General features: G+C 38.9%; 1 protein-coding gene and 1 non-coding gene across 5 annotated transcripts in view; both read left to right on the forward strand.

The window, feature by feature from the left end:
- NUMB (NUMB endocytic adaptor protein) overlaps positions 1–27897 on the forward strand; it is an 81390-nt gene that overhangs the window by 47778 nt on the left and 5715 nt on the right. For 2 of the 4 annotated variants that reach the window (XM_040975332.1, XM_040975334.1), the window contains exons 5-9: positions 7809–7883; positions 19166–19240; positions 22166–22306; positions 24594–24798; positions 26275–26568. In XM_040975332.1, coding sequence (XP_040831266.1) covers positions 7809–7883; positions 19166–19240; positions 22166–22306; positions 24594–24798; positions 26275–26568 — 790 coding nt within the window. Of the gene's footprint in view, positions 1–7808; positions 7884–14185; positions 14219–19165; positions 19241–22165; positions 22307–24593; positions 24799–26274; positions 26569–27897 lie in introns of all 4 variants that reach the window. The other 2 variants (XM_040975331.1, XM_040975333.1) reach the window with 2 other exon arrangements.
- Positions 16860–16962, forward strand: LOC121153270. Its single transcript, XR_005883359.1, has one exon. It is a non-coding gene; the product is annotated as a U6 spliceosomal RNA (small nuclear RNA).

Here is a 27897-nt window from a genome sequence, read left to right on the forward strand (position 1 = left end):
AAAAACCTATTACAGCAGATGAAATGTAGATGCAAATATGAGAATATAGTTTTCTCCTTTTTTTTTTTTTAAAGATTTTATTTTTATTGGAAAGGCAGATATACAGAGAGGAGAGACAGAGAGGAAGATCTTCCGTCCGATGATTCATTCCCCAAGTGAGCGCAACGGTCGATGCTATGCCGATCCGAAGCCAGGAGCCTCCTCCAGGTCTCCTGCGCGGGTGCAGGGTCCCAAAGCTTTGGGCCGTCCTCAACTACTTTCCCAGGCCACAAGCGGGGAGCAGGATGGGAAGCTGGGCTGCCGGGATTAGAACCAGCGCCCATATGGGATCCTGGGCGTGCAAGGCGAGGACCTTAACCACTGCACCACCGCGCCGGGCCCAGTTTTCTCCTTTTTTAAAGATTTATTTATTTTCATTGGAAAGATATACAGAGAGGAGGAAATACAGAGAGGAAGAACTTCCATCCAATGGTTCACTCCCCAAGCGGCTGCAACACCTGCAACTGCGCCAATCCACAGCCAGGAGCCAGGAGCTTCCTCCAGGTCCCCCACATGGGTGCAGGGTCCCAAGGCTTTGGGCCATCCTCGACTGCTTTCCCAGGCCATAAGCAGGGAGCTGGATGGGAAGTGGAGCTGCCAGGATTTGAACCGGTGCCCATATGGGATTCCAAAGCGTTCAAGGCGAGGGTTTTAACAGCTATGTTATTGCGCTGGGCTTAAGAATATCGTTTTCTTCTATTAAGCTGAATATTAAGAAGATTAATGTCACTAACTACTATTTGTTTTGGAAAATATAGTTATTTGTCCTTAGAAATACATTGTATAGCATTTGAACATTGCATGGTGATACTCCCTTTCAGTATCAGAATGCTGAGGTCCATATACCAGCTTCACATCTGATGCCAGCTTTCTGCTAATGCTCACCTGGGAGGCAACAGGTGATGGCTCAAGTACTTGGCCCTCTAAAGTCTTAATTTTACTCTATAATATCTATCTACAGCTATAACTGACATAAAAACTCTTTGAGATTCACAATGTAATAGAATCCTGAGACCAAATCTTTTGATAATTATTTCAACAATATGCTTCATCAATTTAACGTCAGCAAAATTGCCAGATTAGAAATAAAATGAGAAAATAATCAGATACTAATAAAATATTAAAGTTCACTCTAAAAACCTGAGAATATGGATAAAGTTGGTAATATTTTTCCTTGAAGATTTTTTTTTTCTTTTCAATGTTTTTTACCTAGTTGTGAGGGATGTATGCCCATGTGGGCCTCTGATGAAGGTGGGGAGGTTCAGATATGTTGGAAGGTTGGTGGGACAGATGTTTCAATCTTTTGGTTTTTTTTCCCTCCTGTGTCTGCAAGGTATGAGGGGAAGGAAGCCATTCCTTGTTGTCAAATTACATCAGCTACTGGGGATAAGATTTCTGTTAATGCTATCGTTAGGAAATATTTTTAGTATCTGATTTTTAAGATAAAATTTTAATTAATTTGAAAGCAAGTTCGTCCATCTACCAGTTAGTATACTAGTAATATGACCTTCTATTACCCATTTAACTGTTTTGACATCTAGTATCATATTTGACAGCGAAGGTTTTGGGTCTTTTAAGTTCTCTGTAGTTCTAAACTTAAATGATTAGATTTAATATATCCTCTTAGGTTGTAAGATATCCTCAGATAAAATTGTATTGAAAATTAATTTTTAAAAATTTCATTCGCTACTCTGATTAAAGACCCAAAACAAGTTTTGATATTGTGTTTTGCACATCTGCAAATTGTATTTGTTTTGCAGTGTAAGTTGTATTTCCATAGTAAGATGGATCCATATAGATGAAGCATTGTTATGTTACGTTTTACGTGTTGGGAACTGTGAACTGTGCAGTCTCTCACATCTGAGCTCTACATTTCTTCTCACGGATAACATTACAAAGCAGGGGAAGAAATCTACTTTTTAAATAATTTTTTCAAGAAAGGGAAAAATGATTTAATTCATCTAAGAATGAAATTCCACATACTGGTTTTTCTAAAGCACATTTTATTGAATAAAAGTCTGTTACTCAGAGGGAATTTGGAAAAGGCATACAGACAAAAGAAGTCCCAGTGTCAAATATTTTAGTCATTAAAGCATAAATCAGCTGCAGTTCTTCAGTGAGATAGTGTCTCAGAGAAGAAAAGAGATCTTTTTAATAATGTTTATTTCAATGGACATGTTTTTCTCATAATCTAGTAAGACAGGCTGATTTCCATCTCCAAATTTCTAAAATGGATTATGCACCCTAGAGTTAGCTATGTAGGAGTATTTTTATTGTTGTTGTTCTCTTCATCTGATTTTTTTGTGTGATTTTTGTTCACATGAACAGCTATATATGACCAGTTTAGTTGATTATGGTAAGCAGTAGACTAAAGACAATTGGAAATTCTTAGAAACTTATAACTCAGAAATCATAAAAACCTGTTGTCTAATTTTATTCTAAGAGGAAAACATGAAGAGATTGACTAGCTTGGTAGTAGTAACAGAAGTGAGTCTTAATAAACAAACAAAAAACCCACAGGTATATAGCACTAGAGATAACAAAGTGGAGAAGACCCCAGTTAGGCACTTCAGCCCAGCAGTTAGGATGCTTGCATCCCACATCTTGCTGGGGTGTGATTCCTGGCTCCTGCTTCTGACAGTGCAGAGACCTTTGGAAGCAGTGGTGAGGACTGAAGGAATTGGGTTTCTGACCTATGTGGGTAACTGACATTATGTTTCCAGATCTGGATCTGGCCTTGGCCCAACCATGCTTATTGTTTATTGTTGGACATCTGGAGAGGAAACTGGCAGATGGAAGATCTTTCTCTTTTTTTCCTGTCTGCCACTCTCTCTTTCAAATGAATTAATCAATCAATATTAAACAAAAAGGAACTATAGTCCAATTCCAATTAGAATTGCATGAGTATACATAGGAATATACATGAAAAAGCAGGCATAACTATGTATAGTAACAAATGGATTCTAAAAGAATACCAAAGAATGAAGCAGGGTTTACAATAGTCTTACCCACTTTCCTGTAGCCCTAGACACTTTGTGCCATAATCAACTATGTAAAAATTATCAAGATAAAACAATCAGAAAAAAAAAAAAGAATAAAGCAGGGTTTAAGAATCTACAAATGGTTTAGTGCAAGGAAAGTTGATAAAATTCATCACATTGATGTGAGAAGCAAAATGAGACTTTATCATCACAATGGAAACATTGGGAGGATTTATGATTTCCAATTTTAGAACTTATGATAAAGCTACAGTAATGAAATTATTGTGGTATTGACATAAATAATTATGTGTAGTACATAGGCTGAAATTTAGAGTCTAGTAATAAACTCAGATAACTAAGGGTCATTGATTTGTGGAAAAATCACCAGGATGATTCACTGGAGAGAAAAGACCTTTTTAGCAAATGATGATGAAACTACTAGGTTTCCATAATGTAGAAAAATGAAATTGGATCCCCTCCCAACTTTTTAAGATTTTTACTGTTTATTTGAAAGGCAGAATTACAGAGAAGGAGAAGGAGACACAGAGGAAGAACTCTTCCATCCACTGAATCACTCTCCAGATGGCTACAACTGCCGGGACTGGATCAGGCCAGAGCCAGGAGCTTCATCCAGATCCTGTGTGGCTGGCAGGGGCCCAAACACTGGGCCATCTTCTATTGCTTTTCACAGGCCATTAGCAAGGAGCTGGCTTGGGCATGGAGTAGCCAGGACACAAACTGGCACCCACAAATGCCAGTGTCTCAGGCAACAGCTTTACCCAATATGCCACAAAGTTGGCCCTAGAAAAATTTTTAACTCAAAACTATTAGCTGGTAGATACAGGAAGTGTTAGGTGGCACTGTGTCAGTTTGTTGTACATGTTAACCAAGATCCAGGGGGAAAAATGGAGTGTGGTATCACTGGAAATTCTTTTTAAAATGAAAAAAAAATTTTTTTTAATAGTTGAAGTAGAGATGCAGAAAGACAGACACTTCCTATCTGATGATTCACTCCCCAAAATGCTTATAATATTCGTTGCTGGGAACTTCATCTGTGCTTCCCACATAAGTGGCAGGAACCCAAGTACTTGAGTCATCACCTATCTCTCAGGGTGAGAAAGATAGTAGGAAGCAGGAATGAAATATGGAGCCAGGGTCCTAACCTCAGTTCTCCAGCGTGGGTTGCAGGTGTTCCAAGCAGCTGTTAAACCACTACACCAAAAGATTACCAGCCCAGGTTATTTATTATTCAGTAACAGACTGCAATGTCATGCATATTATCCTGAATTCTGGCAAGTTGATAACAGTAAACAGATTTTTTTAATTTGAATTTTTATTTCTGGGCCTGGCACGGTAGCCTTAGTGGCTAAAGCCCTTGTCTTGCACCCTCTGGGATCTCATGGGCGCCAGTTCATATCCTAGCTGCTCTGCTTCTCATCCAGCTCCCTGCCTATCAGAGCTCCTGAATCAAACCCAGGGGCCCTGATAGGAGATGCAAATGTCCTAATTGCCAGGCTAAACTACCTCTTCTTGGAGTATTTCCTCAGGTTTTATTTATACTTATCATATACAGTCACATATATTTTTTCTTAATGGTTACATTTTCTCAGTGAAAAACTATTGCTGTCAATTTTTTGTCAATTAAGGAGAAGCAAAATAGAGAAATGGTTAAGGATTTAATCTGTCATTTGCACACGTTTCTGCCTTTGTGGTCTCAGGCAAGTTACTTTTCTGTACATGAATTTTCTCATATTCTAAAATAAAGAAAATAACAATAACCTCTGACAGTTTGAGAAATCAAGTAGTTAATATATACAAAGTGCCAAGTTCATAGTGGCTATAATAGACTAGTAGTCTTTCTTTTTATTTAGTTCTGCATGTTTTTTTTTTTTTTTTTTTTTTTTTTGGTAAGGTGGAGAGACAAAAAGATCTTCTGGTTCACTCACCAGATGACTGAAACAGCCAGAGATGGGCCAAGACAAAGCCAGGAGCCCAGCCCTCCATATGGGTCTCCCCCGTGTGTGGTAGTGATGCGAGTACTTGAGCTATCACACCTCCTAAGATGTGCATTAATAGAAAATTAGATCAAAAGTGGAGTTGCCACGATTTGAGCCAGGCACTCTGATATGGGATGAGTTCTTACATGGCAGTTTAATTGCTGCATCACACACCTACACCTATAGTTTTAAAGTTTCAATCACCCACCATCAACTGTGGCCCATAAATATTAGTTGGAAAATTTGAGAATAATGGATGCATTCTCAAAAGTATGTCATTCTGAGCAGTATGATGAAACCACACGCCATCCTGTTACATGCAGCCTGGGATGCAGATTACCCCGTCTCCCAGCCTGTCCATGACGTTTCTTGGGGGTTTCCTGACCAACAGGCTCTTGTAGCCACCAGTGGAATGAGGCGGCGGTGTTCAGCAGCATAAACCATCAGAGACAGTCTAATCTAGCATGTCCATTTATTGTAATGCAAGCACAAACTTACATAAACTAAGAAAAGGGAAAGCAGAAGGGCATCTAACAGTCCTCTGACTCAACAGTAACACTTTGAGTAGAAAGCATGTCTATCTCTCTGGACCCTCCAGTCATGTGAAGGTCATGTACAACATGATGGTTGGCAGGTGTATGCTGCAGGTCAAGTTCACCACATGTGGCTATAAGTCAGCTGAAGGTCACACACACCACTGGTGGCTGGCAGGCAATGTGGGACCACACTCACTTCTCAGAGTTGCTTATCAAGGAAGTCCCAGCACAGTTTGTCCAAGCACAGAGAAGAGAGACTGGAGTGCAACCTACCAGCCTTGCCTGTATTTCCAGTGAGCAGGCCAGGTTGAGGTCGTGGTTAGCCAAAAACCATAGTCAGGGTTCCCCAGGAACATGGTGAGCTCTGTGCCTGTGACTAAGACTCTTCACTAGGCCAAGCAGGCACAGCAGCTCAGTGCTACAGCATGATACTGCCTCCTTACCCTTACTTCGTCTCATCACGTAGGCATTGAATCATCTCATAGCACTACAAGAAGGATGAATGAAGTATTGTAAGATAATTTCAGAAAAAGACCATATTTATATAACTATTGTTATTACTTTAAAGCAAAAAAAGAGAGGGAGAGATCTCCTATTTGTGAGTTCACTCTTCAAATGCCCACATAATCCTAGCTGGGCCAGATTGAAGCCAGGAACCAGGAACTCCGTCTCAGTCTCCCACGTAGGTGACAGGCTTCCAACTGTTTCTATTACCACATACTGCCCCGTAGGGCGTGCATTAGCAGGGAGCTGGAAGCTTAAACCCAGGTACTCTGATATAGAGGATTCATGATTTATCATCGAGACCAATGCCTACCCCCCTTAGTTACTTTAAATTTTGTGTGTGTGTTCTCAATCTCTCGCCGCCTCCACTTTTCAAATGAGAAGAGCAATAGCAGGATTTCTGTTTCTTGCTTTTCAGACAAGAGCTTGAGGGCTTTTGCAAGAATTCTCTGTGTGCCACAGTACTCACTTTTGGGTTTCTGGCCTAGGGTGTATGAAAGAAGATGTATGTAGAGGTATAGAGAAAGAACTCGCCAGTTCAATTCTGTGAATCTTGGTGTTATAGGTTCACCTTCCACTGTTCATTTTTCAGATATGTCAAATAGGTACTACTTGAGTTCTGTAAAGATTTTTTTGGCTCCATTCAGTGTGAGGCACTAGAAACTGTTCTTAAATTTCCTTCTGAAAAAGACTACTTGCGGGCTTGACATGGTAACCTAGTGGTTAAAGTCCTGGTCTTGCCTCTGCTGGGATATCGTATGGGCTCCAGTTCATATCCTGGCTGCTCCACTTCCCATCCGACTCACTGCTTGTGGCCTGGGGAACCAGTAGAAAATGGCCCAAAGCCTTGGGACTCTCTGCCCGCCTGGGAGACGCAAAGGAAGCTTCTAATACCTGGCTTCGGATTGGCTCAGCTCCAGCCACTGTGGCCGCTTATGGAGTGAACCAGCGGATGGAAGATCTTTTTCTCTCCTTTCTCTGTAAATCTACCTTTCCAATAAAAAGAAAAATCTTAAAAAAAAGAAAAAAAAACGTATCAAATTGTCCCCATGATGATTCTCATTTTAGGTACAATTGGAGTCATATTACTGTGAAAGAAAAAAAAATGCTCTCCATTGTCTCTACGGTTAAAGTACCAGTTCCTTGTTTTAACACTTTATCAGCTGCATACATCTCATATTCTAACCAGTCAGGAACATCTGCTCATGTGCAGTTATGTTGTTACATAGTCGTAACTTTGTTTCTTTCAGTCCTAACCTGTACATTTTTGTTTCTTCAAACTGTATACATGTTTTAAGACTTAGGTACACCACCTTTTGAAATTTTCATAAATTTCCTTGCTGTTACGTGCTTGCCATACATACTTCATGTGATCTCCAGTCTTTTAAAAAAAACAAGTTTATGCCTTTTTCATTATATGTATGCATACTTTTGAGCTTAATTTTATGTGTAGAGTTAAGGTAACTGTGTCCAGCATAGGCCTTTATGATTCAGGTAATAATTAGCACTTGTCTTGTTCTTTTTTAACTTATTCCCCAGTAATAACTCCTGAAATAATTATTTTAACTCTTATTTACCAGAGAAAATGAGAGATAAACATTAATAACAGGATCTTAACTTTTCCACAGTGGCTATGAGATTTTTGAGCGCAGGAATTTTAATACCCCATTTTCTGTGACTTATTAACTGTCCTATAGTACTATAATAATTATAACAATAGCCCTAACTAAAAAAAAATTTTTTTTTTATAGTACCTTGGCCATGTAGAAGTTGATGAATCAAGAGGAATGCACATCTGTGAAGATGCTGTAAAAAGATTGAAAGCTGTATGTATCTGATGGTCACCAGTGTTGATCTGTTACCAGTATTTTCTTAAAAGATTGTCCTTGGTAAATTTCGGCGTCCCAGTATCTAAGAATAATTATGTTTCTTTTAGGCAAAATATGTAGACTTATAAAAAAAGAGTATCTGTTTATATCCATCTAAAGATATAAATATCAGACCTTATCTAAGAGGAGCTTTGGAGTAATTATAACCCATATGAAACAAGTGGTATAAAACCTGGTAAAAATAAATAATAATAATAATAATAATAACAACAACAACATTCTAAATCCCAGATACAATGGTTTCATCTTAACCTGTAATAACTGGATTACATAAGGAGTTGGATCTTAGCTTACTATAATAATTATTTATAAAAAAAAAACTTTCCAAGAAAAAAAATAGAGAATAAAGATATCTGTGTTGATGCCTGGTGGGATTTATGTTTGGGGGGAATTTTTAGTTATGATCTTGATTTACTCCCCATTATTCTTTCTTTTCTCCACCCCTCTAGCATAATCTATTTCCATCGCCTCTTACATAAACTTCAGCACACTGAATAGACAGCTCCTATCCAAGACGAATAATGCCTCTTATGCCCGTTATGCCATAGGAAGCATCCCAGGCACATGTCTCCATAGTTAATGAGAGAATGGATTCAGAGTTCCCAAAGGTTCCTATCAAGTGTTGATTTCACATTTTCTGTAGGTTTGCAGTAATTCCCTCTACCATCTTCCTTCTCTCCACTATGCAGTCTTTGCTCGCCAGCTATGAAAGCTTTAAGCGTTACTGCTGCATGCCTTTCTCCCAACAGCATTAAATACTTGTTGCTTTGAGTTTGCTGGTATGGTGAGCTGCTACAAGTTTGACCACTAATGAGTGCCTTCCCCTCCCACCCCAATTTGTTTAGTAATCCAAGCTTTTTTTTTTCTACTTGGTATCATCTATATTATTTCTTATTTATAGTTCTTCAATGTGAAATACAAAAATTAAGGAAGCAGTCAACTCAGAAAAGTTGATTTTATTTTGGAATAAATGCCTGAATCTATTGTAAAAGGAAAGGAACAGGCAGAAAAATAATTGGTTGTGGTATAAGCAAAAAAAGAAAAAGGTCAGTTAGCATAGGGAGAGACTTGTTGCCACAAGCATCACCTAACATATAGACATGAGTGTGTGTATACCTGCACATGCCCTTTATCTTAAGTTATTGAACAATTAAGATACTTCCTAGTCCTTTTTTTTTCAAGTAGTGAAACCAAATTTTTAAAAAAACATTTATTTCGTTTTATTGGTAAGATAGATCATACAGAGAGAAGGAGAAACAAAGAAGTCCTTCCTTCGGTTTATTAATTCCCCAAGTGGCTGCAGCGGCCAGAGCTAGACCAATCTGAAGCCAGGGTCTGGGAGCTTCTTCTGGATCTCCTGTGTAGATGCAGGATCCCAAGGCTATGGGCCATCCTCTACTGCTTTCCCAGGCTAGAAGTGGGGCAGCTGGGACACGAACTGGTATCCATATGGGATCCCTGTTGATGCTAGGGTGAAGATTTAGCCACTGAGCCAGCACTCCAGGCCCTGGTCCACTTCTGAAATGGCTGTAACTCCTGGAATTGGACTAGCCAAAGCCAGGAGTTTCTTCAGGTCTCCCACATGTGTGCAGGGACTCAAATACTTGTCCATCTTCTGCTGCTTTCCCAGGCACATTAGCAAAGAGCTGGATTGGAAATAGAACGCTGGGACATGAACCAGTGCCCCTCAGTTGCAGTCCATGGCTTAACCAATGTTGTCACAAAACCAGCTCCAAATATATTCCCAAGTAAACAGTCTCAGATCATTTAGTTTTCCATTTCTGCCAAAACTAGCTTAAAAGGAAGGTGAAAACTCATTTTCTTCTTTAACAAAGTAACTTAGTTCATCTAAAAGAGAACAAATCAATTTAATTGAAGATTTAAAATGCAAAACTAGGTCTACTGAAACTGTGTTTGAAGGGAGGGAGGAAGGAAGGATTATAGATCATCTTCCATTCCAGTGGTTCACTTTCTAAATGGCTAGAGCAGCTGGGGCTTAACCAGGCCCAAGCCAGGAGCCTGAAACTCATTCTGGGTCATCCGGATGAGTGACAGGGATCCAAACACTCAGGCCATCATGCATTGCATCTCAGAACATGGATTAACATGAAGCTAGAATCAGAATCAGAATTGGAACTTGGACCCAACCATCCAACATGAGGCATCTTAACAACTATTCCTGACACTCACTCCTACCTTTTTTTTTTTTTTTGTAACACCATATAATGACTGAAAATGACAAATGAATCAGTAAACAGACCAAATAAGCCCAAAACAAACTAAATAATTATTAAAATCTTTTAATTTGCTTAATTTAAGGACCACCATGAAATGAACCTTTATAAAATCATTTTTTTCCAAGATATATTTTACTTTTTATTTGAAAGGCAGTTTTACCGAGAGATCTTTGATCTACTGGTTCATTCCCCAGTTGGCCACAGTGACCAAAGTGGGGTTAGTATGAAGCCAGGTGCCAGGACCTTCCTTCAGATCTCACACATGGGTGTAGGAGCCCAAGGACCTGGGCCATCCTCCACTGACTTCCAAGGCCACTAGAAAGGAGCTGGGTCAGAAATGAAGCAGCCAAGACTCAAACCAGGGCCCCCGTGGGATGCTGGCCCTGAAGGTAGAGGCTTAACCTACTAACCCATGGTGCTGGCCTCTGAAGATCCTAGCTCAGGATGATAACATGATTTCATGTTCATTCTATAAACAAAGAAAAACTGGATATATATGTTAGTGTAGAAAATACTGAGAAGTAGTATTTAGTTCTATAATGAACAGTTAATCTCCTGGGGTAGTTTTTGTCTTTTAATTAGAGACATTTCTTTATTAATAGATAGTGATATATTTTGTGAAAACACAAATGAACAAAAAGTACATAAATAAGTTCTGCAACTCTAGAATTAGCTGGCTAATTTTTAATTGACTGGATTCTTTTATTTTACCCTTTATTAAACCAATATTATAAGCTATGTGTATAATTATTTAAAGTATAGGACTATTTGGTTAATAATATTCTTTTTTTTTTCTTTTTTTTTCCTTCTGTTTTAATTTTATGGTACAATTCCATAGGCTCTGGGATTTCCCCTCCCCCTCCCTAATTTCCTTCCCTCAACTGATGTCCCCCATATTATTACAGTAGTACAGTCCTTCATAGTCAATAAAAGTGGTAAAGTATTGTATTCACCAGAAATAGGAACTAAATTGATATTTTAAAAATCATACCTTTATCTGTAACAGAGTCTACCACATAGGAGCTGTTCAAAAAATACTTTTGAAGTGAAAGTACAGAGAACAATCTACTTCTTAGTGTGGTCAGATTAGATCTGTAATAATAATCCTTATCATAGCTTGGATTTAATATTTTTAAGTTTATAAAAATTGTTTGCACATCTCAAAGTGTCAGTTCAAGTCCTGCTGCTCTGCTTCTCATCCAGCAGCAGAGAATGGCCCAGGTGCTTGACCTGGGTGAAGTTCTAGGCCCTGGCTCCAGCCTGACCCAGACCTGGCTGCTGAGGCCATTTAGGGAATAACCAGTGAGTGGAAGATCTCTAAGTCTCTCCTCTCTCTCTATTGCTCCGTCTTTTCAAATAAATGAAGAGATCATTTTGCAAATAAACTGATTGATCAATATTATTTCTTGAGCCTATACTGAGAATCTTGCAGAAATCTGAACTCTTCAGGAGACTTCTCAAATTGTACTAGACCACCCCTGTTCGTGATTTATCTGACAAACATTTTACAAACACCCACTGGGGATCTACAGCCTGCTGCTGTTACAGATACTTACACTGAATTAAGTGTTATGTCTCTGAGGATTTCCATTCTGTACTTTTTTTTTTAATAGATCATAAAGCTTCTTTCTAACATTTCAGATAAATGGGAAAATATGTAAGGATATCCAATCCTTAGGAGATTAAAGAAACAAAATTTTTGGATAGCTTGAATGCTAAAGTTTAAAATTTAAGAATCACATAGCTCAGTTTTAACAGTTTAGGAGCAAAACAAACATCTTAAACTCTTCATGTGAATAATTTTGAACTAAAAGCTTAACATTTCCCGTTCCTTTTAAATGTATGGAGAATTAAGAAAGATGATTTCCAAGTATGGGTATGTGTCAGGGATGTGTGTATGGGTGTGTTTTCCCCCAACAATTGTCCCTGGCTATTTAGAATTACTTTGTCTAAAAGAACTAAACAAGAAAGTGTTAGAAAAATATATTCCTCAGAGCACAAATAGGCTTTAAAATTTTTATTTTCACTTTTTAGGCTACTGTTTCTAACTCATTTATTTTGTGGCATAATCTCACTAATTAGCAACTTCAGGACTTAGATTATGTAGAATAAATGACAGAAACGGTTATTGTTCATTTTTGTTGCCTTTATGGCATAATCAGTTGCAGCTTAAATGTACTTACCAGTTCTGTTTAAAAAAAAAAAAAAATGTCAGGCCTTTGATTCTCGTGCCTCTGTTCCAAGATGCCCTTTGTTTTAGAAGGTCATTTCTTCCCATTTTCTCTTAAACATCTCTCCCGCTCTGTCTTGGTTTTAGACTAGTTTCATTATACTACCTGTTTCTAATATATTGGGGGGGGGGGGTTAATTCAGTATTTGATATATTTGTTTTAATGTATGTTCTTGTTTTAGCAGGTAAAAGAATCATAACTTAATTTTTTTTAAAAAAAAGGGGGCATTAACGTTATTCTTTATTAACCATCTTTTTATGGATTTTGCACGTCAACTTTTTCCATTAACATCTGGGGTCTTTTATAGAAAAGAAGGGAAACTCCATGCTTAACAAGTGCTTTTCTAGGAACGGAATTAAATATTAATGAATCTCCTTCCTTCACCTCCCCACCCCTCAGGAATGGTAAATCTTAACATTGGCTGCATCCTTGAAATCTGATAATTACTCCTAGTCTAACAAAACTTAGGGCCACCAAACTTGGCAGCAGAAATACCCTTATTCTTACTGTGATAACTACTTTGATTACTATTCTTCCAACTTAAGAGCAAAATATTTTATGGAAATATTTTATGCTATTTATGATTTTTAAAACCTAAGAGGAAAACAAACTTTCAAGTGTTTGAAAGTGTTGGATGAGCTTATAAATTGTCTGACATTTGAGTATGTTGGTTAGGGCTATTCTTTCTTGGACATTTATCAAATGTGAAAACTGGTGATTGTAAAAAAATACAGGCTGCAGCTGGAAAATGGAAAATTAAGCCTGTTTAGGTGAGTTATAACCCACCTAATATGCAAAAGTTCTTCTCATAAGTAATAACTAGTTTTTATAAACGATGCTGGCAAATTGGTACTGAAGCCATAGATAATTATGGCTCCTATGTCTGATGGTTTCAAACTTGTATACTTGTAACTTATGTCCTTGCAAGCTTCTTTATTGTAAAACGGCGTTTACAAAGGAAAGAAAACCTTATTCCTGAAATTTCACGTGTGGTCCACAGACATGATTTGGTTCTCAGTTAAATGTTTTCTCAGTTTCAATGTAAAGATTAGATGTTCTTTTCATATAAGTTCTTTGTCTAGAATAGAACATAACTGTTGTTTCCCACATGTGTTGTAAAAGTTATCAGCACACACATATGTACTGATCAATACTCGTACATAAGCAATTGGAAAACCAATGGCCAATCTCCCCTCAAGTAAAATGGGGAATTTCTAACATCTTGAACTTACTAAGAAAAACTGTGTCAGGTACCCTTGATGTGTACTCATGATTTAATTTTATATTTTAAATTTTAGTCTGATTTGGATGTGGACGGTGTTTTAATTGGGGACTTTCACAGAGCTGACCCCTGCATTTAAATTGGAAACTGTGGATGGAGCCAGTCTTCTATTACTACTGACTATTATGAAATTTAAAAAGAAATCATATCAAATCACTGTGTCCTAATCTATTTTTCTGCTGCCAATTTTGTGTAATCTCTGTTTTAAAATTAAACAGAGATTTTTGAATTAGTTGCTGTGCATGAACACAGGTTCTAATTTCTTATTTTTTCCATGGATTCTTAGACTTTGTACTATGATTCCCTGCATTTTTGTGCACCCTTCCTTTTTCCCTGTCACTCCTGATACGGATAACTCTAAAGCTCTCACTGCCTCCCCATCTCACACTTTGTCCTTTCCCCAACTTCTGTATGTGCTTATCTGTGTGAAATCCTGGGACATTTAGCCCATACGATAATAGAGCTCGACTTGTCCCCCTGTTCCTCCAGGAAAGGAAGTTCTTCAAAGGCTTCTTTGGAAAAGTAAGTTTGCTGCCACATTTGTGCTTGCTTTATAAGGAGTTACACCCCTAGTATAGCACTGACTGTTTTTTTAAGTGCAGCTTTTGTTTCTTTAAAATACAGGAAATTAGTTAACTGTATATGAAAATTAATGAATAGGTTAGTTGCTGTTATGGTATTACCTGTGTGTCTGTTGATAGTAAATCTTGCAATTCCTTGGAAAGCCAAATAAATTAGTTGAGTAGGTTAAAAAAACGATTGTTTCTTCAACAATCAAATTTCAAATAAATTTCATTTGATCTTCTAAAATTCTGTTCATGTGCATATATTAGCGATATTTTTTAGCACATGGATTTTATTTAGTGCCCAAAGTTGACAGAGAAATGGGAAGAAATATCAAATTCAAATGATATTTTATGTACCTCAAATTTTATATTCAATATTTTTCTAATCTAAGTTAAATTTCAGATGAAATAAGTTAAAGCATTAATACTCATTTTAACATGGTTGGCTAAGATTAAAAACTACTAACCTGCCAAATGCTTGTGATTATTCAAGTAATAATTATTTAATATTCAGATCTCCTAGAGTTAAGAATATATAGGCTGGCAGTACACAAATAGATGAATATGTTTCTAAAAATTTTTCTGTCAAATTTGTCATTGTTTAGCTTTGAATAACTGCTGCTGAACAAAAGAGAAATATTGTCTTGAACTGAATTTTAGGTTAAAGGTTATGATTAAGAAAATTTCTGTTTCTGTCATAAATAAAATAATTTAGCCATAACCTTATCCTTTCCTATTTTCTCATTCCAGTTTACCTTACTTTTATACTGATGTAAATGATTTGAAGTATTTTTTATTTAATGATTAATTACTGTCAACAATCTGATGAAAAGTCACTTAATGTACCTACACCTGTCACAATGAAAAGTTTAGTATTTGTTTGAATCTGAAATACACTATCAAGTCCTTACAGTATATGGGATATATGTATGGGAAGAGTCCTATAAACATTTGCAACATTATAAATAATTGTTAAGGAAACTTTATGGAGCATTGTATCCCAAGCATAATTTCTAAAAGCAAGTCTATATCACATCTATTATGCAATTTCAATTCCTGTCGCTGTCCCGCAGTGATGGACTTGGTGCACGGAGCCGATAGTAACACGCGTGGACTCTGACTGATGGTCAAAGCCGAAGTTTATTAGTGGCCTCCAACTGTATACACTGAGGGTTATATTGGTTAAGAGAGGAGGTATTGAGCTTAGCAACAAAACCCATCAACTGTTTCTGTACTCTTGTTTGGAACTCCTTTTGTCTTGTATATTCCACCAAGTGTTCTCATTCACATGCTGTCCACTCAACTGTTCTATACAAATGATATCCAATCAGGTATACAAAAGGTGGCCTTTCAGTTGTTCTCATGCAAATATTATCCAACCAACTGTAATCCTGTGCTCACTGGAAAGACTGATCTGCAATTCTTTACACATCGTGTAACCCTGAAAACCTCTTTGGTTTGTAATTGAATTCATCCTTTTTAATTTATTTTTAAAAAGTAGCTTCTACTAAAAGTGATCTGGGAATAGATACATGGCAGTGTTTTATTATAACTGGTAATTTCAATTGCCTTTTACTATAGGCAGGTTTCGTACAAAGTGGTCTTATAATGTGCTGAGCCTCAGTTACTATTTCTGTCATTTTGTTTGCCTTCACTGGTTTCTTTCAAGTTGAAATTTTCTGTGCGTTCCTCTTATTCACAGTAAAAGTTTCCTTTTTTAGTAATTTGTAATAGCTCCACTACCTGCTATCACTTTCCTACAAAATCAGAGCTTGTTGTTTGCTCTTTTGTTTTAATATCCACCCTTAATTAAAGGTGTCTAAAGCAGATATTAACATTTAAATTCTAAACTGAATAGTGAATAGCTTGGTTACTTGAAAGTGATACTTGAATTTCTCATTTTTCACTTTGAGATTGGTGTGGCCTTCCTGCTAAAGGTTTCACCAGCTTGACTTCTAAGTTGACAAAGTTATGTCCATGTCAGATCCATTTTCTTTCTTTGAGGGATAAACAGCTTAATCATTCTGTGAAACTTTTTCATGGCATTAACATTAGTCAGTGTGACTTATGTCTATAACCTTGAAACTGTTATTAGAAAGTATTGGATTCTAAATATTTCACATTTACACTTTACCACATTTTTATTAGTTGTGCCATTTACTTCTGCATTTTTTACTTATTCTGAGAAACAATTTAATACAGGGTCAGTTTTGAGGGTAGAGGTGAGGGGCCTGCCAGCCAGCGGGATCTGCCACAGTACCCTGAGTGTGGTCTGTTCAGGGCACTCTAAGCAACTGTGACACCTGAATGGCCTCTGGGTCATCTTTTTTTCCGTTAACTTTGACCTGATGTCATAGGATTTGGTTTGAATAAAGAAATTTAGAACAAACAGAAGCAAAAACTTTTATCTTCTGTCTTTCAACCTCTTTCCTAAAAGCATTCAGGAACCTTATATTATCAGAATGAATGAAAAAATTTGAATTTACTAGTGGTAGAAAAGGGTTGCTACTATAGAATTTATGAGGAGTCTGTACTTCATTTCAGCCACAAGAATCTAATACTAAAGTAACTCTAAGGTAGAAAAATACAGTAATATTGTGTTCGCTTCGGCAGCACATATACTAAAATTGGAACAACAGAAGATTAGCATGGCCCCTGCACAAGGAAAAATACAGTAATATACAAGACCTAACGCTCAATGAATCATGTTTTCCGTTTTCTTTCTCTGGAGAGATGAGAGACCATGAAATATGAGAAATACAGTTCCTCACTTTTATATTACTATAATACCATAATTATTATTTTTTAAAGATTTATCTTTTTATTACAAAGTCAGACATACAGAGCGGAGGAGAGACAGAGAGGAAGATCTTCCGTCCGATGATTCACTCCCCAAGTGAGCGCAACAGCCGATGCTGTTAAAAATCTATGAGCTTCAGGCCTTTCTATCCCATTGTCTGTTGAATATGTGCACCAGCATACTGCATGTACACTTCAAATTTTGCTTTCTTCCCCTGCCAAACTTGATTTTTGCATCTCTACTTTTTTTGAAAGTGTCTTCTCCACTCAGCTCAGCCTGTTACCAGTATTTGAGAAATGACTACTGGATGGCATATTTTTCTCTGGCTGTCTCTCTCTGCCTTTGAAATAAAGGAAGATAAATGTTTTAAAATGCTAGTCTGGTTGAGTAAGCTTAAATTCTTTCAGTAGCTTGTTTATTTTATTTATTTGAAAAGTGAGGAGTCAGAGATCGACCATTTGCTGGCTTACTCTCTGGATGCCCACAGCAGCTGGGACTGGGCCCGGCTGAATCAGGGAGCTAGGAACTCAGTCCAGGTCTCCCACATCGGGAGCAGCACCCAGCTGCTTGAGCTGGCACCTGCTGCCTCCCAAAAGTGCCCATGAGCAGAAAGCTGGAGTAAGGAGAAGACCTGGTGTTTAAACTTGGCCATTCCAGTATGGGATGCTGACATCTCAAGTGGCATCTTACTCATCACACCAAATACCCTCCCCCTGCTTAGTAACTTCTAGTTGTCTGCAGAATTAAGATGCAGTTCATTAGCAGGTATGCATGGCCCTTCATGTACAGGCTTGCTTTCTGCTTTTCCCCCATTGTGCCTCACTCACTCGGCTTGCTTTAAAGCCATACTGAAATATTCATAGAGCCTCACACTTGCTGTGTCATTTGCCTGCATGTCCTGTTCCTCTGTTGCTTTTCTTTGCAACCCTTGTAACGTGGAGTGGCAAGGCAATTTATTCAAGACTCAGTTAGATCTTTGTGCAAGCTTCCCCAATTTCCCTACATAGATTTGACTAAGTTCCCTTTTTGTTTCCAGCTCTAGTCTAGTACTTACTACTGTGTCTGTCTTTTGTCTGAGTGTTGTCTTCCAGTGGACTATCTTTTGTATTGTTTTCACTGGACACTTACCAAATGTGTGACAGTAGAGGTGGTGAACCAGCCAGAGTAGACTCAACGGTTAATTTAAATGAGACTATCCTCCCATAGCAAGGGTTGCCAGATTTAAGCACACAGATTAGCACCAAATTCCTTTTGATCTCTACACTTCATAATCTGATACCTAGTCTCAACCTTCTTTGTGCTTTAGTTTTATTTTACCTATATCTTTGGAACAATTAAGACATTGCTCGGTTGATACTACAGTATATCACGGGAGAAAATATACATCAACCTATGTGTGTCACAAGAAACCTTTTCTCAGCCAGTAAAAAGAAAACTCATGTTATAAAAAGTTATTTTTTAGCAGTTTTGTAATCCTCCTATGACCTTAAAATGTGTTTATGAATTTAATGTCAAATTAAAACTAAACTGCTTCTGCATTAATCTTGAGAAATATTCTTTTTAAAAGATTGTTAGTAGACTGATGAAGTCTCCTCACGTTTCAGCATGAGCTTGTCAGATGGCCAGGGATCTTGCTGCACTTTGGGGTCAGAATTGAGGAACGATCGTCATGTCCAGTTAGGCTTACCACTACATCCTATTCTAAACAAACATGTAGAAGCTGCTTGTGGTGTAACTCCTTATGTACTTAATGTTCTTCTGACTTTTGGTTTTATTGGTAGAATTTTTTAAATAGTTGAAGAAACTAGCTCTAAATCCTTTGCCCTTAATGGAATGTGATACTTGATTTTAGTTCCATCTGTTCTTTCCCTTTTACTTAATTTTCTTACTATTTTATGATATGTGTCTGAAGCCTTTGGCTTGTTTTTCCCTGGATGCTTCTGCAGTTTGATTTGAGCATCTGACTTTAGGTCCCCCTCCTAATCTTGGACTCCATTCTGTGCTTGTGACCTTCGGAAGGCAGCAGTCTGTTTCTGTGTGGGATGACTTTGCTAATATGATTTATGTTTGTCTCTCTCCCCTCCCTTTGCTTTCTCCTAAAAGACTGGAAAGAAAGCAGTTAAGGCAGTCCTATGGGTGTCAGCAGATGGGCTTAGAGTTGTGGATGAAAAAACTAAGGTAAGATTTTTAGAAACTTGAATGTGACTGTTCATATGATTTTTTTTAATCCTGAAAAATCAAATGTGATGTCACTGACCTCTATATCCTCAGCTTTGTCCAAAGTACAATCTTCTGAGAAACTCTTAAACATTTAGGAAGCTAATTTAGTTACTCATTTACTTCATAAAAAGTAGAATTCTCTCAACATCCTGTTCTATATGACACACTGTTTAATGTACTAAGTATTACAACTTTAAGGTTTGAGTTCCTTCTGTTCTTACATAGTAAAAGAATTTCACTACCCCCCCCCCCCACAACTGTAAATGGGAAAGCTGAAGGGCCATGTTCTGCAATTTAAAGTTTAAAAAGAAAAAGAGAAAGATGGTGGACCATAAGTGGAACTTATTAAGAAAACACTGTCTTTGGAAATGGACTGTTTAAAAACCTAACATAAATGAAGTCTTGAGGACTTTTAAATAACTGTCTGGTTAATATCTAATTAGAATCCAAACAATATCTCATCATAAGTAGCATTTTTGCCTTTGAGAGAAAGTGATCGGAATTGGGTAAGTAGGAATAGGGACACAGAGTATGCTCTTAAAGACCATAATATATTATGTAAGGGCATTTGATAATTAATTAAAAGTTCTAAGATCGAAAGTAAGGGAAAAGTGAATCAAGTGGACAGTTTTTCAAGAAAATTAAATGCCACTGAACAGAGAAGAGAAAGCCTGGTAGACAGTCAGAGGGAAGTCTGATGGAGATCCTGCGAGACACATTCTAAGTGGTTTAACATAGCTGTGTTTTACTTCTTTGACCTCTCATTTAAGGCTTTTTTTTTTTTTAAGTTCGAGAAAAATAGTAAGCTTAAATTTTAGTGTTATTGCTTTTCTTAAAAAGCTTGTGTAGTTTTGCTTAAAACTGTATAAGGTATTACTTGAGAGCCAGAGTTTACAGAGAAACAGAAGGAGATCTTCCATCTGCTTGTTCACCCTCAAATGGCTGCGTTAACTAGAGCTTAGCGGTCTGAAGCCAGGAACCAGGATCATCCTCTGGGTCTCCAAAGTGAGCACAGGGGTCTGAGGACTTGAGTCATCTTGAGCTGCTTTCCAGGTGCGTTAACAGGGAGCCAGATCCAAACCAGTCCCCACAGGCGGACGACACTGGTCCCTCCAGTTTGCTTTAGTGTTTCATATGCGGTGTCCCTTGGGAGCCGCGTTCAAGTGTTTAATGGCTTTATGCTGTAATTGGAAAGGATGTTGCCCCCTGGTGGCTTCTCACAGCACTAGCACTTATTAATTTAGTTCTGCATTGGGTGACGATAGAAAATAGTGGCTTCTTATCCTTGAACCTATCTGTCTTTGTGTAGGTACTTTGCAATGAGAAGGAACTAATATAACATGGGATCAGTGCTTATGATAAGGTTGTACTGCAGTCTGCACCAGTTTTACCGTTTGAGGTCCCTAACCTTTGACCAACAAGTTTGTGAAGTTGCCTTGCTGTCCCATTGTCCTTCTTGGTTCCAGTAGTGTTTCTGCTTAAGAATGTAGTAACTCACGGGCAGTTCCTTATAAAAAGCACACATTACATGAATTGTGCTTGGGAAAATTGTATTTGTATAACTAAGAAGAAGAAAAAATTAGAAAGCGTATCTTTAGTATGTTTGACTTCCAGTGGTGCCTAAATAAAACTCGTTTTGAACTGAATCTCCCACAAACTACTATGAATTGAACAAAGCAGTGCGGTTAATATAAGACACTAGAGGATAAGGCAAAGCGGGCAAACTCTGCAGAGAAATTGACAGTTGGAAGAAGAAAGTAGTGCTGGGTGATTTCCTATCACAGTTTCTAATCTAAATATAGGCCCTGGTCTACACCCTAAAGGGTAGCAAAACTTCTCACTCTGTTCAAAAAAAAAAACCTGGTAGATAGCATTTAAAGTAACGGTAGCTGCTAGAAAATAAAGAGGGTGTCTAAGTACAAAGCAGACTCTGCATGGCCCCACTGAGGATATAAAAACTGAGAATCAAGCTGCTGTTCAAAAGATAATTTTCATGTGACTATAATCAAATTAGTCACCTGCTAAAGTGTAATGTAATAGAATCCAGGCTCTCCACATGTTATACTCACAATGTCTATAGAATAAATCCAGAATCACTCAGCCTACAAAGAAACAGATAAGTATGTGGCTGATTCTCATTAAAAACCCAGCCATGAGATGATCCATGGCCCAAAGGTTGGAGTTAGGCAACGAGGATTTTGAAGCAGGTGTTCGAGCTGTATGCAGTGATGAAGAGGGAAATATGCTCATATCAGATGAGGAGATGGGGAACCTCAGCGCAGAGACAGAAACAAAAAGAACCACTTGGAACTTCTCCATCAAAAAAGTAGAGTATCTTCCCCCCTTTAAACATGAAAGAAACAATATGGAAAAAATACTAATCTTATCCACTTTCCTGTAGCCCTTGAACGTTTTTACCCTAGTTAATTATGTAAAGATTGTCAAAATAAAAAAAAAAAATAAGAAAAAAAAGTAGAATATCGGAAATAAAAATATTTATTAGATGAGACATACTGTTAGTTGGAAAACAATGTAGAGCAGTATGTGTATATTGTACACATTTGTATAAAAGTGGTAAGAGTATGACTATTATATGTCTGTTTATATTTGCAAATAAACCAAAAGAAGTATATATATTACAGTACATGCATTGTCAAATTGAATATGGATGAGACCTAAAGCTGAGATCCACATGCTTCCCTTGTGATGAAAGCAGGCGTCTAAGCCGGCGCCCCTGGAGTGCCTGCATGCCAGATTCGGGTACCAGCAGTCTGAGCCGCTGTGGTGTGGGCCTTCTGTGCTGTGAAATGAATACCTTGTTTCCACCAAGAACCTTAGCTGACCTTGTAAGTCCTCTGTTCCTCTCTGCTTCCCGTTTTCTAGGACCTCATAGTGGACCAGACAATAGAGAAAGTTTCTTTCTGTGCCCCAGATAGGAACTTTGACCGAGCCTTCTCTTACATATGTCGCGACGGCACCACACGGCGCTGGATCTGTCACTGCTTCATGGCCGTCAAGGACACGGTGAGCCTCCGCTCTGCTGCTTCCGGCTTGATTCAGCCAAGCAGTTTGTCTTACATTTCTTTCTCTGTCTTTATTCATTTAAAAAACCAAGGCACAGAGATAGATGGGCAAAGAGAGGTCTTCCATCCACTGGTTAATTTCCCAGTCTCCCCAACAGCTAGGGCTAGAGCAAGCCATAGCCAGAATCCTGGGGCTCGTTCTGGGTCTCCCACGTGCATGACAAGGACCCAACTACTTGAGTCATCACCACTGTCCCTCAGGGTATGCATAAGTGGGAAGCTGGAAATGTAGAACTGAGGCCGGTGCGGTGGCCTAGCCGCTAAAGTCCTTGCCTTGAACCTAGCCTACTTATTTTCAAGTAGTTCACACTCTTGGTATGACCCTGTGAGTTACAACTCAGAGTAAAGTGATTGGCTGAGATCCAGTTATTAAAGGAAAAAATAAAAGTCCTCTAGTGACAATGGTTGTTAAATTTGTTTGCTGACACATTTGTACAGAAGATGTTGGCATCTAGAAAGTACCCATAATTTATTTGCAAAATACATATCAAAGAACTGAATTAGCATATAATTAACTAAAAATAGAAATGGTAGAATGAACTCTCAGGAATTATTGCATGGTGAAATTTACTTTTAACGTTGAATATTTTTGGGCCTGGCACCGTGGCCTAACGGCTAAAGTCCTCACCTTGAACGCGCCAGGATTCCATGTGGACACCGGTTTTAATCCTGGCAGCTCCACTTCCCATCCAGCTCCCTGCTTGTGGCCTGGGAAAGCAGTCAAGGATGGCCCAAAGCCTTGGGACCCTGCACCCGCGTGGGAGACCTGGAGGAAATTCCTGTCTCCTGGCTTCGGATTGGCTCAGTACCAGCCGTTGTGGTCACTTAAGGTGTAAATCATCAAATGGAAGATCTTCCTCTCTGTCTCTCCTCCTCTCTGTATGTCTGACTTTGCAATAAAAATAAATAAATCTTGGGGGGAAAAAAAGCAAAGTACTTTTTTTAAAGGTTTATTTTATTATTTATTTATTTTTTAAATACTACCACACAACCCTGGCCCCAGCTCTGTCATTTTAATAGGAACTTTCAAATGCAAATCATTGAATGTTTCTTGTTTCATGCCTTAATATGCCTTATGCCCTCTCCTGCTGGGAAGTTAGTTGAAAACTCACATGGATTCAGAGTGAGTCTAACAATGTTTAAATAAGCAGTCAAACATTTGATAGTCATGGAAACTCATGGGAGCAAAACCATTTTAAACTTCATTCTCCTTGAGATAGCTGATATTGGTAAAAATCCAGTGAAATGACTTGTTCAGAACCATATGCAGAAGCAGCTGCCTGGTAGAAATTTGAAATCACCACAAAAGGCTCCCTGTTCCCAAATAGCTCTTTTCACTATGAATGATGCCAACATTTATTGCGCCATTCCTAACATTTTTATTCTCCAGTTAGAAATATGGTCTAAACCACAGATAACCATGAAAAAAAAAATAGAAGTAATACACACTGTATTAAATTGGCCATTGTTTTAACCCACTGTCTCTTTGAAGCAGCATTTGGTTTAGATAAGCTGCCTTTTCTTCCCATGCTGAAGCAAATCAGTTATATCTGCTTACTTTGTAAGTAGAGAGTATGGATGAAAATACTCTCATGCTGGCCTATGTATGGTTGGAAGATAGAGTCGGGGATTAGAGAGAGCTACAAGAAAATGGGGAAGGTATGAAGACAAGCCTTAGGGTTTGAGGGACGTAAATGGCCAAGTCCCTTTAGTGGAGACTACAGGGGAACCTTTAAAAAGCTAAGCTTTCCTTTGGGAGTGGTATTTTTTAGAACTTTCAACTTGGTGTCTTTTTTTCCTAGACATGTTGACAATGTATTTTAGCTCCTGAATTGTCCCTACCTTCCCAGTGGTTTCTTAGGAATGCCAGACTGAAGACGCCACTATTCTCCCAAGGGGCCATTAGGGTTTTCATATCAAAGCTTAAAGCCTCTTCTAAGCTGATGGCCAGAGCTGGTGTGACAGTTTCAACCACCTGAAGCTCTTGGTGGCTGCCGGCAGAAGCACGGGCTGCTGCTGATCACTTTCCTCCGGGCCTCTAACAGTTAAAGTACTTGAAATATAAGCATTATCTAATATAATGTATTCATTTAAATTAATTTGGAATGCTATTATCGTAAACAGCTTTAAACGGCAATTTATAATAACTTGTCTGGTAATATGTACGTGTGTGTGTGATTGTTTTTGTTGTAACTCCTTAAAAAGTTTTGAAAATCTCTTCTCCGCAGGGTGAGAGACTGAGCCACGCAGTAGGCTGTGCTTTCGCAGCCTGTCTAGAGCGTAAGCAGAAGCGGGAGAAGGAATGTGGGGTGACGGCTACTTTTGATGCCAGTCGGACCACTTTTACAAGAGAAGGATCATTCCGTGTCACAACAGCAACTGAACAAGCAGAAAGAGAGGAGATCATGAAACAAATGCAAGACGCCAAGAAAGGTACAATGTGTTCTACAGTGCATGTTTGTGTAATGCAGTTCCCCCAACAGGTATTCGGAAGTTTATCAGAAAAGTATTTTGTAAGCAAAGAGAACTTTTGAAAACATGAGAGGTGTTTAACAACAAAGCTGAAGATTTCACAAAAGTGCTTTCTTTTAGAATGGCTAATTCAATGGCTTCGAAAATGTTTACTCTTTCCATTATAAGCTATCCTGGGCATCTGAAAAGGTAGCTGAAGAAGTTTCAACTGGGGGCTCACATTGTGGTATAGCGGGTTATTCCAGTGTGACCCTGGTATGCCATGAGTGCCAGTCCCACTGCTCCACTTGCAGTCCAGCCCCTGCTAATAAAAAGCAGCAGCTGATGGCCCGGGGATCTGGACCCCTGCCACCCACCTGCGAGGTCTGGGTGGGATTCAGATCCTGGCTTCTGCCTGGCCTTTGCTGCAGCCATTGCAGCCATTTAGGGAGAGCTCTTCCTCCCAAGGATTCTCTTATCTTCTTTCTCTCTCTCTCTGTTACACACATACACACACACACACACACACACACACACACACACACACAGCTTCATATGGGTAAATAAACTTTTTTTAAAAGCTGCTGTAATTTTTTAAAGTTCAATATAATCTTAATTTTTCATTCTGTTGCATCTGATCTCTAAGAGAACTAGATGTCATGAGGACATACATCTTGAAAAAAGAGGCACAAATGCCAGAGTTTAAGGCTACAAACAATCCTCTGACGATGATGCTGGCAGGGATCTAATAGTGACAACTGTAGAACTCTGAGTTACACAGCCATCTGTAAAGTTGGGTTGGATGTATTTTAGAACTGATAGAGCTTGGGGAATATGTTTTACACTTTTGTGTACCAGTGTAGCTAGGGTGGAAATAAAAAAGAAATGTCATAATCTTTAAAGATTATCTTCATTTACTTGAAAGTCAGAAAGAGACAAATATCTTCTGTCCACCAGTTCACTTCCCAAATTCCTCAATACCCACAGTAGCCAGATCTTGGCCACCAGTAGCCTAGAACTCAGGTCTAGGCGTCCTTTTGTAGGTGGCAGGATCTTAAGTACCTGAGCCATCACCCACTGCCTACCTCTTGAGTGCACATTACCAAGAAGCTGGGTGGGAGAGGAGGAGACAGGATTCAAAGCAGGCAATCTCATACAGGATGTGAACATCCAAATAACTAACAGCCACTGAGGATGGGCCCACTCACTGGGTCTTTAAAGTCTTATTTAAAATTGTAGAAGTCATTGTGTAAGAATATTTGTGTCTCAGTAGATATGCCATGTGACGTGTAAGTTATGAAACCTGTATCTTCCTGAAAAATAAGAGACCTTGCGTCTAGCCTGTCTTTTTTAAGAGTTACGTGAAAGAGCTACCCTGGGAGGGTTTTCAAGTTCGTCTCTGTAAGACTCACAGTTACGTGAAAACATTGCTAAGGTCCTCTTTTCTCTTCTCTTGAGCTGAAACAGATAAAACAGCTGTTGGCTCATCAGCAGCCCTTGGCAACATTGCCCCATCTCCATCCTCTCCCACCTCGCCCACCTCAGATGCTACTTCCTCTCTGGAGATGAACAACCCTCATGCCATCCCACGCCGGCATGCCCCAATTGAACAGCTTGCTCGCCAAGGCTCTTTCCGAGGATTTCCTGCTCTTAGCCAGAAGATGTCGCCCTTTAAACGCCAACTGTCCCTCCGCATCAACGAGTTGCCTTCCACTATGCAGAGGAAGACTGATTTCCCCATTAAAAATGCAGGTAATGTGGCATCCACCTGACTCAGCAGGTGCTGGCGCACTGAAGCTTTATCACATCAAGCAGAAACACTCATCCATAACCTCACCACTCCTCACTGTGGCTAGTGGTGCACCTTGTGTCATTTCTCTTCAACAGATAGGTGATGGAGCCATCCTGGAGTTTCTAACCTGAGCTGCCAGGTTTGAGGCTTGTTAAGTGCACCACCTCTCAGCCACCTGCTTCCAAACGGCAAGGGGCTCAAGTTTCTGTTTGTATTTGCCATTTGAGACCCAGCAGGGAATTAATTAAAGAGGCTTTATAATTAAATACTACTACTAGCAGATGTACTAGAAGAAATGGATCAGTACTCATTGTCCTTGTGGCTGGTTGGCTTCACAGGGAGAAAACTCCCAATGGATCCCTTGTATAAACGTCAGATCTGTTGTTCCTCACAGAGTGGGCTTGCACCACATAGTCAGAACTACTACACAGGCCTTCATGTGGTCTGTGCAGCCAAGCCAGTTCCTTACAGCTCTGGCCTCATCAAGTGCTCCGCAGCTGAAGTGTCTGGTCTGGCCAGTGCCTTTATTAAGTCCTGTTTGGCTTCCCTCTGGGACACATCAAGCCTTTGCTAGAATAGAATAGGAGAAAGCTGTGTCTCAGTAGAGCATGCCCACTGATGGGAACATAAAACTAGAGAGTTAAGTTCCTTTGGTAGCTGGAACTAGGCCTGAAGAGCAGCGGAAGGAGATGGTTACCGAGCGTCTTTTCAGCACCCAATTCCTATAAAAGCTGAAACTCCAGATACTTCAAGTACCTCCTTTCAGTTTCCCTCAGGGACAAATGGTGAAACAGAAACTCTTGTTCTCTTTTCGTAGCAGATGAACAAACAAGGTTGAGCCTTCTCAGTGATCCAGCAGTATCACTGAATTCATACTGAGAACAAAGTCTCTAGAATCCTTTGCCTCAGTTCACTTTTTCATGCCATTGTAGTTCATGTACTTGATGCTAGAGACCTTGGAGAAAACTGTGATGCCGCTGTCATAGTCCGTTACAGAGAAAAGCAGCAAGCATCCATTGGTGCCTCGGACTTTAAGCCGTTCTTCCAATGGAATCACTAAATGGCCCCAGACCGGAATTCAGACCACAGTCATGGGAATGATTGGAAGACAAACAGGTTGCACATAGATGTCTTCCAGGAAGACCTGGCTGGCTGAACATCTTTGCAGGAAAAAAAAAAAAGTTTCCAACAGTGTCACAAAATGACAAAATAAGGAACTTTGGGAATTGGCAAGGGAAGGAAGTATACCTTAGTACATGTATTGATAGTCTATACTTCCTCATTGAAAA

The sequence above is a fragment of the Ochotona curzoniae genome, unplaced genomic scaffold (genome assembly GCF_017591425.1).
Source record: "Ochotona curzoniae isolate NIBS_2020 unplaced genomic scaffold, NIBS_Ocur_1.0 contig_2688, whole genome shotgun sequence".
Taxonomy (NCBI): Eukaryota; Metazoa; Chordata; class Mammalia; order Lagomorpha; family Ochotonidae; genus Ochotona; species Ochotona curzoniae.